General features: G+C 60.1%; 1 protein-coding gene across 3 annotated transcripts in view; it reads right to left on the minus strand.

Moving 5' to 3' along the window:
* RASA3 (RAS p21 protein activator 3) overlaps positions 1-15,641 on the minus strand; it is an 84,598-nt gene extending 68,957 nt beyond the window's left edge. For all 3 annotated transcript variants that reach the window (XM_052649928.1, XM_052649927.1, XM_052649926.1), the window contains exon 1: positions 15,523-15,641. In XM_052649928.1, coding sequence (XP_052505888.1) covers positions 15,523-15,577 — 55 coding nt within the window. In that variant the 5' untranslated portion in view covers positions 15,578-15,641. The remainder of the gene's footprint in view (positions 1-15,522) is intronic.
* Positions 15,642-16,449: the final 808 nt, after the last annotated feature.

Consider the following 16,449-nt stretch of genomic DNA (forward strand, 5'->3'; position numbering starts at 1 on the left):
AGAACTACAGAATGCTGTGGGTGCCACCGAAGTGCCTGGGGAAAATTCCAGGGCACTGGTGTCTCCAGGAAAGGTGTGGCTGTACGGCCCGCCCCCAGGCCCACACGCTGGACCGGCCTCCCAGCAGCACCATAGAAAGACTCGTCACTTCAAGTACATTCGTGACACGCTCCTTCCAAAGTGGCCTCTAACCACACTTTGGGGGCCTCGGGGCAGGGCCACAGAGCTGCCAGGGCCTCAGCCCACCTTGGAAACACCTTAGTCTTGGTTGGTCTTCAAACTTCATGGGCCAGATGAGTGGAAACTTATTATATATTTGGTTGTATGTATCAAAGCAACTTGTTTTTCTTCACTCTTCACCAGCCTTTGTTTTCTCTTATCCATTAATAAAGTTGGGGCAAGTTTCTAGAATGAGCCTGAGAGTGGGTTGCACACATCCTCCAACCCCGCCTGGCGTTGACTCTTCAGTAGCCCCATTTCCCTGTGCAAGAGACACAGGCCCCCTGAAGTCATCTGTGAGCGAGCCCCACTCCCCGGGGATCGGAGACTGAAGCAGAACGCCCCCTCGGCCGGTGTCCACATCCAGAGAGCAGCCCGGCCCTTGGAGAGGCCGTGGTTGCAGGGGTTCAGCTACAGCAAGATGCCTCGGCCCGCCGAGGGCGCCCCTCGCTGGTGGGTGACGTTCACACTTCGTCCCAGTGCAAGACAAGAGACCGGGCGGCGCCCCAGCATCTCCAGGCAAAGTCAGTACAGGGGCCGCCGTCCCCACCCAGCGGGGGCTGCAGAGACCGCAGACAGCACCCCAGGTTTACAAAATATCTGACTGGGTCAGTAACGCCCACTTCTCGTCATGAGGACATCGAGCCACAGAGAAAACCACAGAATGATCCGGAAAAATAGTCACAGAATTCAACACATGGTAAATAACATCAACTGTCACCTAAAGTGCCTAACGGGGGCTGTTCTTCCTGTTTCTCCCCAAACACACACAGCCTCGTGTGAACCTCCCGACCACGCCAAGTGCCCCAGGACACACTCAGAAGTCAGAAGCTGACCCCGCTTCCTCTGGCCGCTGCCGCCTCGGGAAACCTCCTCCTGGTGACGCCGCAGCATCTGCTCCCGCAGGTCTGCACCGACTGTGAGCTTGAGTTTCTCGGTGGGCGCTTCGCCTTGAAGTCACAGTCGGCTGCCCACAGAAGCACCCGCGCTCCAAAGAGAACGCACGGGCCCAGGAGCTGACGGCACCCTGGGGTTCCCTCGCGGGGGTGGTGATGCCGCTTAGGCCGCGGGGCCAGGGAGGTATGGCCAGATCCCTGTGCGGACACGAGCCCGGCCCTCCCAACACGGCTGCATCTGCCCCTAGAATCCGCAGCCCAGCCCTGGATCTACTGCTCACAAAAGCACCTTTGGCTCAAGGGCCGAACGCTGTGATTGCAGCAGGTCTGAACCCTTCTGAGCCCTCTCTCCTCTCAGTGAAGGGAGGGAGGGGAAAGAGGTGACAGTTATACTCAACCCTGTAACGATCCTGCGAAATAGCTTTCAGTGCCCTCATTTTAGACACTAAAGCCAAGGCGCACAGAGGTCATGACTTGCCGTAGGATACAGAGTAGAGGTGTCCCCAGCTGCCTGGCCACAGGGTCCCTGCCCCGGGGTCCTGCCCTCCTCACCCACACCCCAAGCTGTCACGCACCGCAGTACCTGCTGGTCCAACCGTGGGCATCTCTCCATCAGGGAAACATGGGACCTAGCTGCTCCTTGCCCCCAGACTCCTGAGGTGAGGCGGAGAGTGTGAAGGACCCATCAGGTGTTCATGAGGGTCCACCGCAGCCCCCCCTCCTGGACACACCTGTGCACAGTTAGGCGCTGAGCTGCAGGGGAGGGTCTCCACCCACCGGGTCCACCAGCGTGACAAACAAAAAGTCCCTGAGCATAACCACCTGCCCCCACGGGGTGGTTCCCTGGCTAGAACTGGGCTCTGAAGGAAAGCAAAAGGTCTGGACACACTGGCCCAGGCACCCGTGGGGACCATGAGCCTGCAGCAGTCCCTTGGAGCACCATGGGGAGGCCGTCGCCCACCCCAGATGTCTGCTCTCGAGGCAGGAACAAGCGGGCCTCCTGCTGGTTCCACACGGCTCCTGGGGTGTCGTCTGAGTCATTCAGCTCCCAGAGCCAGGAGACGCCCCAGGCAGGGGACCTCCCAGAAGATGCTCCCTCACGTCACCACCGTCCAGAGCCTCACCTGCAACTCGTGTCCTCCACGGCCGCTCCCCTTCTATCCCCCATCCTGCGCCCTCGCTACGAGGACCCCACAGGTGACGAGGGACCCTGAGGAGGAAGAGACCAAAGTGCGGGACCACAGCCGGGCCCCGAGCAGGCTCCCCGTCCAGGGCCCTGCTTTACCTGAGGAGGTTCGCACCTTGGAAACACTAACGGAGACCCACAAGCAGCGTCCTGCCCGCCGCCCTCCCGCCTCTGCTCTGCAAGGGGCCTCAGACACCTTCGGGATGAGACAGCGCTGTCGTCTGCTGGTGAGAGCGGGAGCAGTGTCCAGCAAGCGGCGTGGTGAGTGCCCTGCACCCCCCTCACCGGGGCACCTTCGGACAAGCCACGCCTTAGAACAGAAAAGGTGTGCTGACAGCGTGTTCTTGACGACAAAAGCGGGGGCTGCTCCTGCTCCGCAGGGTCACTGCCTTTAGGAATCTTTGTGCACAGTTTCTACCATTCCTGAGAATTCCCCAGGTTTGGAAAGCATGCTGTGTGCAGAGCATGCCGTGTACACGTCTGCACGCGTCTGTGTGTGCGCTCGTGCTGTTCCCGGGGGAGCAGGAGGAGCAGACAGATCTCTCCAGCCTTCCTCAGCGGCCCCCAAGGCCTGAAAACCCCGTTTACTGTTACTCCCATAACGTGTGAGTGTCAGACGGGTGCGTCTGTTTACCAATCAGTCTGTAAACCCTTGGAAGGCAAGGCCTGAGGAACGCCTGGTCTATCAGTCCACAGGCCTTTGTGAAGGTGGCGTCCAGCTGCCATGGGACAACCAGGGAGGCAACTGCCACCCCACCCTTGGGCCAGTCCAGGGGGTTCAGAATCACCCCTGAGATGGCCTCCGAGCACCATGTGCAGGGAAAAGAGATTCTGAAAACTAATTTTCCCGCAACCAGTCCTTGTGATCACATTAGGCCAACTTGAAAGTTCCCGCTGCTGCCTGGGAATGACCCTGAAAAGCCAGGTCCCTTACACTGACCTCCACACGCTGCCCACCAAGCCTCCCCACCCCTGACTCAGAACTCTAACACGTCCCAGATGAGACATGCAGAAGCTTCCCAGCTGTTCTGATACCTTCTGCCCGAAAGGGCGCCTTGACCACTCTCAAGCCCCCTGGTACTGACTCTGGACTAAATCCCAACTGGCCTCCAGCATGAGGGGGCTGGAGAGCTCCATGTGCTCGGGCCAACACCACAGCCATCAGCCCCTGCTGGCTGCAGAAACTCTACTTCAGGGAGCCGACATTCTTGTGTTCACCAAACTGGGGGTCCTAACCCAGCTAGCGGTAGCAAAGCCAGTTCGGCCGGCAGGAGTGGTTTCGGAACAAACAGACCCTAATTGTTACCAGTCACACTGAATCGGGCGCAGGTACAAAAGACTTAGAAGCCTCTACTCGGGCAGCCCAGCCTGCCCCTCCTCTTCACTCCTGCCGGGAAGGCCTGCCTGTCGGGAAAGACGCCGGCCAAGAGGGAAAGGCCCTGCGGAGAAGGCCGGAACACCCGCCACGAAGTGAGCAAACAGAAAGTCAGGAGACTGAACAAAAAACCGGGGACACAGGGATTTTCTGCCTCCAAGACCCTTTCCTTCCGGTCAGGATGTGCACAAACACATGCTTGGGTCCAAACGCTGAGAAACTCCTTTTCCAGATATGGAGGCGGAGCCGAGCAGAGCAGGAAATGATGAACAGAGACAGGAACGCCAGGGACTCCAGACAGATGGGGCCAGCTGGGCTCAGGAGGCGCGGGGTCCTCTGGCCGCCCCTCCTGACGTCTGGGAGGCATCACCGAGGAGTCGCCAGGTCTCAGGGCACAGCCTGGAGAGCCGGGGTGGTCAGGCAGCTGCAGCCCACCCAGCTCGGGGCTCAGGTCCCACCAGGCAGTGTGCCGCTTCCAGGGAGCTAGGCTCCGCACCAGGGCAGGCGGGCAGGAAACAGCCTCACACTCGGGGGCCCCGGCTCCCCACCCGCCTCAGCTCATGCGCCCTGCTCACAGTGCTTCCCTCGCCTCAACCAACGTCCTCTCACTTGTCCCCGTGGTCTCCTGGCAGTCCGGCCCTGCCCAGGGTCCTAGGAGCTCATCAAAGGCTGGGGGCTCCCACCTGAGCACAGCCAGGAGAGGCAGCAGCTAGACACAGGCAGGAAAAGAAGCTAGAGGAAGAGCCTGGCTTGTGGACCAAAAATGCCAATGGTTTCTGACACCATACAAAACATGAAGAAATCAAAAACAACTGCAGAAAAAACGCTCAAGTCACAGAAACTGCAAAGGCAGCTGTCCCCGCAGCGAGGCCCCAACAGGTTAGGACCTGGCCAAGCTAACCTCAGGGCTCTCAGATGGCAGGTGTGCCCAAACACACCCCCACAACCCCCGGGTTTGGCCCACATGAGCCCTGTGATTCTGCAGTGTGTCTGCAGCCTCCACTGCGCCCAGCAGAAGAAATGGAGTGAGAACTGCTTGAGGAACTGGAACCTTTTCTAAACTTCGCGCACCTGATGCACAGACAAGGCTGGTTCTCTGACGCCGCAGGTCCTGCCAACCGGCCCCCCTCCCATCACCGCACAGCGCTCCGCTGCCCCGAGACTGCCCCTGGGCGTGTGTGCACACACAACCATGCTCTGACAAGAGGAGCCCCCTGAGGTGCTGCAGGCAAATGATTCCTGCTCCCAGCCAACCCCTTGGCCTCGAGGGTGCAGCCCTCTCTGAGGGAGCCTGGGGACCCTGCATCCTGCCAGAAGGCCCTGGACATACCGCACCCAGGTGGGGTGTGTCCTCTATGTGAACATCATATACGAAGAGTTCCTGGCCTTGAAAGTCACCCCTACAAAGTAGATAAAATATGCAATCGTCTGATCGTAACTTAAAAACTGTTTATGGTGGTCAGCCCCACGACAGGCCAGCAGGGCCACCGGAGAAGGCTGAGCTTGCCAGCCACAGGCCTGAACAATCTGGAAATCCCCAGCCCGCCCTCACCCCAGAGGCCATGGGAAAACCCACCCATCACAGCAGCCCACTGCAGCCCTCGACAAGGGGCCTGTGCAGCAGCGTCCCCTGGGGTCTGCATACTGACGGGATTCCTGGAACCAGCTCCTGCTCCTGCATTTCTGCTGACAGCTCTGTGCCCCATCTGAGCTCGCCCTGGAAAGCCCCCAGTGAGCTGGGCCCAACCAGAGGCCCAGTGGCTTGGGGCTGGAACCGAGTCTCCTCCCCCACCCCCACCCCCAAGTTCAACAGCCCCACTCACCCCCACCACCACTTGTTGCCTGCTGAGTCTGGGAGCTTTTCCTGTATAAGGCAACCCCTGGGCCAGCAGGAGGAAGGGATGGTCAGAAGCCAGAGGGCAGGCGTCAGGGAGAGACAACGCTGCTCTTACCGAACAGCAGCCTGCAGGCTGTCCACACAGAGCCCAGCCCCCAGGTCTGTCCACACGTCGCCCAGCCCCCGACTCTGTCCACACGGAGCCCAGTCCCCAGCTCTGTCCACTTGGAGCCCAGCCCCCAGGTCTGTCCACATGGAGCCTAGCCCCCCAGCTCTGTCTACTCAGAGCCCAGCCCCCCGGCTCTGTCCATGGGGAGCTTAGTCCCCAACTCTGTCCACATGGAGCCTAGCCCCCGGCTCCGTCCACTCAGAGCCCAGCCCCTCGGCTCTGTCCACACGGAGCCAAGCCCCCCGGCTCTGTCCATGCGGACCCAGCCACCAGGTCTGTCCACGGGGAGCCCAGCCCCCCGACTCTGTCCACATGGAGCCTAGCCCCCCGGCTCTGTCCACTCAGAGCCCAGTCCAGCTCTGTCCACGGGGAGCCCAGCCTCCCACTCTGTCTACATGGAGCCTAGCCCCCGGCTCTGTCCACTCAGAGCCCAGTCCGGCTCTGTCCACGGGGAGCCCAGCCTCCCACTCTGTCCACACGGAGCCCAGCCCCCCGGCTCTGTCCATGGGGAGCTTAGCCCCAAACTCTGTCCACATGGAGCCTAGCCCCCGGCTCTGTCGACTCAGAGCCCAGCCCCTCGGCTCTGTCTACACGGAGCCCAGCCCCCCGGCTCTGTCCACGGGGAGCCCAGCCCCCAGGTCTGTCCACATGGAGCCCAGCCCCCCAGCTCTGTCCACATGGAGCCCAGCCCCCCGGCTCTGTCCATGGGGAGCCCAGCCCCCCGGCTCTGTCCACATGGAGCCTAGCCCCCCGGCTCTGTCCACTCAGAGCCCAGCCCCCCGGCTCTGTCCACGTGGACCCCAGCCTCCGGATCTGTCCACGTGGACCCCAGTCCCGCATCTGAAGTGTGATCTCAGGTGAAGTTGCTCAGTTGTCCAGCAGCTCAAGAACCTTGTCTGAGAGGTGGTCAGCAGGCCCTGACCTCGTTGTCCTGACCTCACAGGTGTCGCTTGGCTGAGAATGTCCCCAAATGCTCTCTCCGAGATTCTCAGGGAAGGGGGGTGCCTGGAGGAAAGTCAGCTGTCTGCTGAGGAAGTGACTTGACCACACACCCTAGAGGCTGTTCCTCACTGGCCTGGGTAATTACAAGTTCATCACAAGACTCCTGAGGCGGCCACCTCTCTCGCTGTGTGACTTTGGGAAAGTGGCCTGGCTGCTCGGAGCCTCGGGGGAGGGGCCGGTGAAAACGCGTGCCTGCACACGGCACAGAATCGTGACCAGACTCAGATACTACCGCGTCCGCAGGGACACCTTCTGCTCCCCGGCGTGTCTGGGGCCCTGCAGGCAGGTCCAGCAGTGTGAAAAAGGCCGGAGCACAAACTCAGGTCAACTGGCCGTTCCAGTCCCTCCAACAGAGTGAAAAAGGAAAATGACATCTTTTCCTTAAAAGAAAGAAACACGAGACAAAGCTACAGAGAAGACCCAGGGGCACCAGCAGCTGTCCTCAGTCACCGGTGTGAGCAGGGGCTTGGAACGGGAGGTCCCGGGGAACCACTCTGTGTGGCCTCTGGAAAGGAGAGTCACACAGAAAGAAATAAAGGCCCTGACTGTGCTGTGAAAGTGCTGCACTCAATATTTCAGCAAATTTGGAAAACTCAGCAGTGGCCACAGGACTGGAAAAGGTGAGTTTTCATCCCAATCCCAAAGACAGGCAATGCCAAGGAATGCTCAAACTACCGCACAATTGCACTCATCTCACACACTATCAAAGTAAAGCTCAAAATTCTCCAAGCCAGGCTTCAACAGTATGTGAACTATGAACTTCTAGATGTTAAAGTTGGATTTAGAAAAGGCAGAGGAACTACAGATCAAATTGCCAACATCTGTCGGATCATTGAAAAAGCAAGAGTTCCAAAAAAACATCTACTTCTGCTTTATGGACTACGCCAAAGCCTTTGACTGTGTGGATCACAATAAACTGTGGAAAACTCTGAAAGAGATGGGGACACCAGACCACCTGACCTGCCTCTTGAGAAACCCATATGCAGGTCAGGAAGCAACAGTTAGAACTGGACATGGAACAACAAACTGGTTCTAAATTGGGAAAGGAGTATATCAAGGCTGTATAGTGTCACCCTGCTTATTTAATTTACATGCATAATACATCATGCGAAATGCTGGACTGGATGAAGCACAAGCTGGAATCAAGATTGCCAGGAGAAACATCAATAACCTCAGATATGCAGATGACACCACCCTTATGGCAGAAAGTGAAGAGGAACTAAAAAGCCTCTTGATGAAAGTTAAAGAGGAGAGTGAAAAAGTTGGCTTAAAACTCAACATTCAGAAAACAAAGATCGTGGCATCCGGTCCCATCACTTCATGGGAAATAGATGCGGAAACAGTGGAAACACCGAGAGACTTTATTTTGGGGGGCTCTAAAATCACTGCAGGTGGTGACTGCAGCCATGAAATTAAAAGACACTTGCTTCTTGGAAGAAAAGTTATGACCAACCTAGATAGCATATTAAAAAGCAGAGACATTACTTTGCCAACAAAGGTCCACCTAGTCAAAGCTACGGTTTGTCCAGTGGTCATGTACGGATGTGAGAGTTGGACTGTGAAGAAAGCTGAGCGCCGAAGAATTGATGCTTTTGAACTGTGGTGTTGGAGAAGACTCTTGAGAGTCCCTTGGACTGCAAGGAGATCCAACCAGTCCATCCTAAAGGAAATCAGTCCTGAATATTCATTGGGAGGACTGATGCTGAAGCTGAAACTCCAATACTTTGGGCACCTGATGTGAAGAACTGAGTCATTGGAAAAGACCCTGATGCTGGGAAAGATTGAAGGTGGGGGGAGAAGGGGGCGACAGAGGATGAGATGGCTGGATGGCATCATTGACTCCATGGACGTGAGTTTGAGCGAGCTCCGGGAGTTGGTGAGGGACGGGGAGGCCTGGCGAGCTGCGGCCGTGGGGTCACGAAGAGTCGGACACGACTGAGCGGCTGGGCTGGGCTGACTCTGCACACAGATCACACCCGACTGGATCCACTGTCAAGTTCAAACCAAATCTCCAGACAAGGTTAATTGTCAGCATCCCTCCCTTAAATGTCCCCAAAATCCAGAAGCCCAGGCCCCTTCCTGGGATCCCACCAGCTCTGGAGAGTGGCCGCGGGGGAACCAGTCCCAGGAGAGGCTGGCGTCCAGGCCCTGGTCCTGGTCCTGTGGAGGCACCAGTGGGCACCAAGAGAGAGGGACTGTCTCTGGAGCAGCGACAGGGCAACAAGGCTGGCGGAGCACAGCCCGACTGGCTGCAGCTCCAGACGCCAAGGCACCACGAGTCATCTGCCACGACTTTCTACCTTCGGGTCCCATCCTGCTGGCAATGGGGCTGGGACAGCCACTTCTTACGCTTCGGAACCCATCCGGATAACAGGAGCAGAAACTATGCCGAGAGGAGGACACAGGCCCCGGAGACACTCCTGGTCTGACTTAGGGGTCAGGGGCACATGCAGATCGAGCCTGAGGGGGGTCCAGCCCCCCGCAGCGGGCAGGCCTCAGGGTGGACACACGGCCTTACTGGAGGGGTCCTTGTGGGATACTGACCATCTCCACTACGGGCTGCAAGCTTGCTCGAAAACCACAATGGACAAGGCCACATCCTAGGACAGACCCGGCCAGCCGGACCCACCTGTGTACAGAAACACAGGAGGGCTTGCAGACACTCAGAGGACTAAGGCCACCACCTGGTCCCCAGGCTCCTGTTGACCCATCACATCCAGCAGAGAGGTGTCCTGGACGCTGACGCTGAGCGGCTCTGAGCCCCCCAGCAGCGCCGTGTGGGAACACACAGAGGTCCAGCCCGCGGCGCGAGCTGCACATGGAGTCGGGAAACTTGACCACAGAGAGCGCGACTACGCTGCAATCTGAACGTGTCAGCTGTTTGAATTCGGAAGCTGCCTCACACTTAAAGAAAAGCACCGGGTCCTCTGTGTGGATGGCGGGACTCTAAGTTCCCCATCATCTGGGCTAGAGCTTCCTGGCCACAGGGCTGCAGCCCAAGACGTCCGCGTATCCGCGTCCATTCAAGGCCCCCACCTCCCTCACCCTGGGCTGGGTGGCTGCCCCCCACTCGTCATGCCTGCCTGAGCCTCTGCGGTCCAGGAAATCGTCTTCCTGGGCCCCGGTATCCTCCGCAGAGCACGGTTCCGTTCACATTTTAAGCGGCTGTGATCTTTAACTCTTCATTTAGCCATCTATATACACAACAGTAATGGTCCTGCTTCTTCCAACAGATCCGTTTTCTCTTCCTACACAAGTGTCTCCACACTCCCCAGCTGGGGTCCCGCGGAAAGACATGCGTGGAGTCGTTTCCATGCGTGTCTGTCTCCCTGCTCGTCTTGGGGACCGTCGGAGGCGAGCAGGCTCTTCACACCACTGTCTTTTCAGTCACACCCGTGGCTTCCTGCAGGTCACACGGCCTGGCTGGGCTCCCGCTCATTTCTCTGAAAGCTGCAGAACCCTCCCAGCTGTAGGGCGGCCACTGTGGAATCACCCCTTCAGCTGGCACTTCCCAGTCCTCTGAGCATTCCTGAGCACGACCAGCGCCCGACAGCAGCGGGAACACGGGCCCCCATCCTGACAGTGGGGTGCAGAGGACAGGCATCCGACCCCACCTCCCCACCTCACCTCCCTCTCCCGACTCAGCGGGAGCCCTAGCCTGTTACAGGACTAACTGAACAAGCAGCTTTCAACTGCACCAGCTAACACCAAGACTGGAGCACCGCAGGCGCCTTTGTTCACACCGCTCACGGAGCCGCACACAAAGGGCCTCCGGCGGCTCCGCCGTGCCTGGGGCTGGGCCCGCTCCTCCTCTCCCTGCAACCGAGCAGGCTGAGGCCGAGCCGCCTGGCCGAGCCTGAAGCTGCAGTCAGCCAGCAATTGCCCAGGACTCCGCCTCAGGTCCCCACCCGTCCTGAGCGCCCAGAGCCCAGTGGGCCCCCCTCCCCTGGGAGCAGGAGGGGTGCCCGCAGCCTCCACTTTCAGGTGTGACTTTCAAGCGCCGCTTCTCAGCTTTGCTCCCACTCGGGGTGTCTCCACAGTGTGACGCGTGACGCGCTGACTCCCAAACGCCCTCAGGAGGTGTGAGTATGGACTCGAGCACTCGCCTGGCAAGCTTGAGAGAAGTCCAAACATTTCCTGCCAAGTGCCGACCCCGTGCCCCAGGCCCTGCCCCTGAGGGTCTGCTCCCTGCGAGCCGGGCTCCGTGGGGGCAGCCGGCTCGGTCCCTGCTTCTGTCCAATCCCACCTGCACGAGCTCTGTGCCCCCACCTGTGTCCCAGCGCCTGTGCCCGGGGACCTCGCGCCCCGTCCTCACACAGGCCTGTCCTCTCCGGCGGGACAGGTGGCCGCTGCCGCCCAGGCTCACGGCATGGCGAGGGGGCAGCATGGGACCCCGCTAGCTGGCAGGCAGGGCTGGGGCGGGTGCCCTCACCGCCCTCCCTAGATGGCGACAGCAACACCGCGGGCTGTGAGGACGCAGGTGAAGCCAGAGCTGGGCTAGGACCGACCTCACTGCCCCAGGCAGAGCCAGCCTGCACACTGGTCCTCAGCGGCCGAAAATAGCTTGAGAGCCTAGCTCGGTTAATAGAATATCCAGGTTAATTTTAGAATCGGAGCGCTGGGGAGAATATAAAACCCCCGATGCCAAGAACCGTGTGTGGCCAGCACAGCCCCTCCTCCCACTGTCTCTCTCTCTCTCTCTCTCTCACACACACACACACACAGAGACACACACACACACACACGCCCACGTGCACGCACGCGCGTGCACACACACACAGCCCGCGTGCACACACACACACATACACACCTGCGTGCATGTGCGCGCACACACACACGCCCCCACGCGCGCACATATACATGCCCGCACACATATACACGCCCCCGCGCGCACATGCACACACACACAGCCCATGCGCGTGCACACACACACACGCACACACACACACACTCTGTGACAACACCCGTCATGTTCACAGACCATGTCCTCCAACTGAGCCCTGCTAAGCTGTTCTATTAAAAACCATTTCAACTTACAAGCCTTCATCTGAGCCTCGTAGACCCTGTGTTGGGCACACCACCGCTCCCCACAGTGGAAATCAGGTTAAAAGTCATTCTCAGACCTGGAATCCTGAACTCTCAACCCCTGAGGTCCCGGGCTTCTTTGCCAGGCTGCCCAGGGTCCCTCCCCGCTCCCTCCCGGCCAGAGGGGCCTCCTGCTTCTGGGAGGATGCATTTGCCAGCGGGCAGGCCCACAGCCGGCCAAGGAGACGGGGACGTTCCCTGCTACTGTGCGTGCTGCACCCAGGCCGCCCTCGCCCTTGGCAATGGCAGGGTCTCGGCTGATGGAGAAGGAAAGGGGCGGTTGCTCTGAGCGCTGGGGAGAGGGGGGCCACTTCTGGACCCAAGAAGGAAGGCCTCCCTGTGGCCTCACTCAGGACTCAGCACAGATCCCAGATGCCCTCAAACCTGACAGCAGTCCAACCACAGGCCGGGCTGAGGAAGCTTTTCTTATCCTCAAGTGCAAGGCTAGGATTTTCTGTTTTTCAGCTTGAGAGAAACCTCTCTGTATTGCTCTTAACTGAACACATTTATTGAGACGACACTTTTAAAAACAGGGAGTAACTGTCATGGAAAAGGGAAACATCACTGGAAAGCACAGCTATGCCGCAAGTCCCAGAAGGGCGTCCGGCCCAAATGAGAGCGCGGGGCAGGGGGCTTCCGCTGGAGGTCTGTACCCATCACGCCTGCAGTCGCGCCCCTCCCAGGGCTAAAGCCCTGACTCACGGAAAGTCAGAGGAGCACACTTCCTCAAAGTGGCCTCATAGGAAGTGTGCTCAGCCTCGCTTGACATGAGACACTGCTGTTACCAAAGATAGACCACGGGTAAGATAGCCAAGCGTGCAGAAGAACCATCCAAAATAACTGCGAGATTTAAGTGGGGAAAGACACAGGTTCTTTAAGACAAGGACTCGAAATAGTTACAATAAAAATACCTTACTTTTCCCCAGCACTTTCTTATGTATTATCTCATTTGCAAAAGGTGGAAGGAAAAAGAAAGGGGAAGAGGAAAAAAAGGAAGAGATTCTTCCCATTATCCCCAGCGTTAGCCTCTCAATGACCAAGTACCACCACACGTTTCAGACTGAGGACTACAGTCCCACCCCAAAGGACTCTCAGCTCCCCAAAACATTCTGCCTTTCCTCCCAGCGCTAGAGACAGTGATGCTGCTGAGGGCAGAACCCGAGGGAGAGCTCCTCTGTGTCTTTCTGGGGGCGGGGGGGGGGGGGGGGGGGGCGGGTAGGGAAGCTCCCACCGGATGCCGTAGACAATGACTGCCGGCATTTTGCAAATGGAAAAACGAGGCCATGAAGGCGGGGTTGCTTACCCTGTGTCTTCCAGCCAGGCCACCAGCAGACACGGGCATGCTGCCAGCCAGCCCCGAGACAGGGCTCAGTACGAATGGCCGACCCACCAGGGTCTCCCGGGGCCGGGAGGTGGGTGTGCCGCCTGTGCAGCCGCCCCTCCTCCGGGCCAGTGCTGGTGTCCCTCCTCACTGGCCTGCCTCCATGGGCCAGCACTCAGGCAAGTCAGAGTCAAGCCTGGCCACAGCAGGGGAAGGAGGAGAGAAGTGGAAAGCTCGGGGCACCACCCACCAGGCCCTCCTACTCACAGTGGAACAAGAATAAGCCCCTTCACCGGCTCCCGCCTTCTGCCTCTGGGGCCGGGCCCAGGTTCAAAGTCAGCAGCAAGGCTCAGACCACCTCTTTGCTCCAGCACAGGAGGAGGCCCTACCTGTGCTTTGCGGAGGCCCTTGCTCCCTGCAAGCCCCAGCGACAAGGACGGGACAACCCCGCACGGCGGGTGGAGACCTCAAAGACGGGAGGAGACGGGGGCTTCTGAGAGCTGGAACCATGCCAGGGAGCTGGGCCACGATGGACAGGTGTTTCTGCTCATCCTCTCTGCTGTGGTCCCCACACATCAGGGAGGGGGTCTCCAACGGCTCTAATAATATGGGGCTGGAGCAGCAGATGTTCAGTGGCTGCTCTAATCCCCCACTGAGCCGGGCACTCCTCTCACTCGTTTAAAGCGACACACACGAAAGAGAGAAAGCCTAACCAAGCAGCATCTCCAAGCCCTTTCCCTCCAGGCCCGGGCCATCTGTGTGGGTCCAGAGTCTTCCCGAGGGCGTCCTGCCAGGCCAGCAGAGTTCCTCTCCTGGACCTGTGGGGGCCTCCTCGCCCTCTGCTTCTTGGACTGGGCCACTCTGGAAAGAAATCAATTTTCTCGGCTTCCTGATACGAGTCCAGGCTGGCCATGCGGGGCTCGAACTCCAAAGTCCCCAGACCCCCTCCTGCCTGCTGCACCCAGAAGCTTGGCACACCCCCCGCGGCCATGCCCCACCCCTTCCTGTCCCTTGATTAAGGAAGCAGCTCAAGGCCTCTGGTGTGAATCCCCTTCATGCTCACTGGCCCTGGGGCTGAGAGGCACTTTCCCTGCCTCACTTCAGGTGGAGGGCCATGCTGAACCTCTCGGCAGAAAGTGACAGCAGATTCCAACCAAGTACACAAGAGAAACCCTCTCCAGGCAAGCTCCTCAGGGCTGAAGTGCGGCCCCCGTCCTATCTGCGGTGCTTCGGAGCCAAATATCAACAGCGTCTCAGCGATGATCCATAAACCAAAATAAAGCAGACAGGGAACAACACGCTGATTTGGGGTGGCTGGAATTCCCGAGCAGCATGAGACGTCATCAGCAGCTGACGCTCCAGCAGTCACTGGGGGCCTGGCATGGTTCCCAGAGGCCCTTTCCACGTGGGAATGCGGAGGACCCGGGGCTCAGTGAGCAAGAAGGACCCTGAGAGGGCGACTCTCGCGGGCCTTAGAAGCCCTCTGCAGCAGGAGCTGTCCTCTCAGCCGGCACGCCAATGGCAGTGACGGGCAACGGTCACTCCAGGCGCCAGTCTTATTTTGGGGGAACTTGTACATCACCCTTCCCAGTCAGAAGTGGGAAAAAGCAAGTCTCTCCACAAACCCAGAAAGTCCAGACACAGCCTCCCAGCCCCTCCCCCAGCTCCTGGGTCCAGGGAGAGCGGCAGGCGCCTGTGGGGACACGACCTGAATGACAGGCCCTGGTGGCCAAGAGCTCCCTCCGCCAGTTCTCAATGGAAGGGGGAGGGGGTGGCTGTCCTGGCGCCCTGCCCTGAGAGAGCCCTGGGCCAGAGCCCCGGCACACACACAGTCACAGGCAGACACACACACAGACACATCCACCTACACAGCCACCCGCACACCCAGGCTCCGGTCAGCCACCCGCTCGGCCCCTCGTCCCGGAGGGAAGGTGCAAGAGCTCCCACGTCCCCAGCAAAGGAAGTGTCTGGGTGTCGCACTCAGCGAGGCGCGGAACCCCAAGCTGGGTGTTTCTAGCACCTAAAATTCTCGCATCCGGAGAGCCCCCGAGCGCGCGCTCGTGCACACGCAGATACGCAGTCCCCGGGGACCAGACCCAGGTCCGGCGGAGCACCTCCCCCCGCTGCAGTCGACCCTGCCTCCGGGGACTAGGGGACGCCAGCGGCGGGGAGCTGCGTCCCCCAGGGCCACCGGCCCCCTCGGCCCAGCCCGCCCTCGGGGCAGGCGGGGAGAGAGCCGCTGCTGGGCGTCTCTGGTGCTGGGGAGGGGGCCGCGGCTACGCTCTCTCCGGGTGAGGAGGGGGCCGCAACCGGGGAGCGCGCATCGCTGGAAGGCGCCAGGGCCGCGGACCCCAGCGAAGGGGTTGGGGACCGGGGGGGCCGCCGCGAGCCCCCCGAAGACTCCGCCGCCCCGCCTGCTCCTGCGAACTCACCGATCTTGATCTTCACGCTCTGGAAGACCCGGAGCCCCTCTTCCTCCACCGCCATGCTGGGTCCGCCGGGATCCGCGAGCCGAGTCCCGCGGAGCAGCCGGAGCCCGAGCGGCGGCGCAGTCCCCGCGGTCCGGGTTAGACCCCGCGCCCGCGCGCCCGCTCGCTCCGCCTCCTGCCCCGCCCACACACCGCCCATTGGCCGGGGACGCGGGCGGGGGGCGGAGATGCCACGCCCCCTGCCCCGGTCGCTCAAAGCCCGCCGCGGGGCGGAGGCGTCACCGTCCGGCCAACGGAGCGATCCCAGCCGCTCATTGGTTGAGGGCGAGGAGGCGGGGCGGGGCGGCTCCGCCCACATCCCAGGCCCGAGGGGCCGGTTATGTATCCGCGAAGCATCCCAGGAACCATACGGGAATCCTGGCCGGGCAGCGGGGAGTGCGGGGTACAGGCCGGCGGCGAGAGCAGGACGGGGGTGCAGTGGGAAGTAGCCGGAGGGGCGACCGGGCTGGTTGCTGCCGGGGAAACAGGCCGAGCTGCCGGGTGTGCGGGGGGCGGCGAGTGTCGCTGGGTGTGGGGACCAGTCGGGGGCGTGGGAGGGAAGACACATGCACAGGGATTTAAGAAACGCAAATCTAAAGATGGAAACGGGAAAGAATTCCGCGGCCCAGCTCACTCCCTCAGAGTAGGCGCTGCAGGCCACCTGGGATCTGGAGCAGCGGGCAGTCCTGGTGAGACCCGATCCCTCCAGTTGCCAACCTGCCCGTCCCGGGCCTCGGGCCACCCTGGCTCCTAGCTTCTCACAAAGCCAAGTGCACTCCTGTCTGTCCTCCCTGCCCCCAGGCTACCATCCTCAGAGCATTTTCTGTATCTACTGACTTCACATCCTCTTCCCCTCCTCTGGCTTCACAAGCACACACACACACACACACA

Source organism: Budorcas taxicolor, chromosome 12 (genome assembly GCF_023091745.1).
Source record: "Budorcas taxicolor isolate Tak-1 chromosome 12, Takin1.1, whole genome shotgun sequence".
In the NCBI taxonomy this organism is placed as follows: Eukaryota; Metazoa; Chordata; class Mammalia; order Artiodactyla; family Bovidae; genus Budorcas; species Budorcas taxicolor.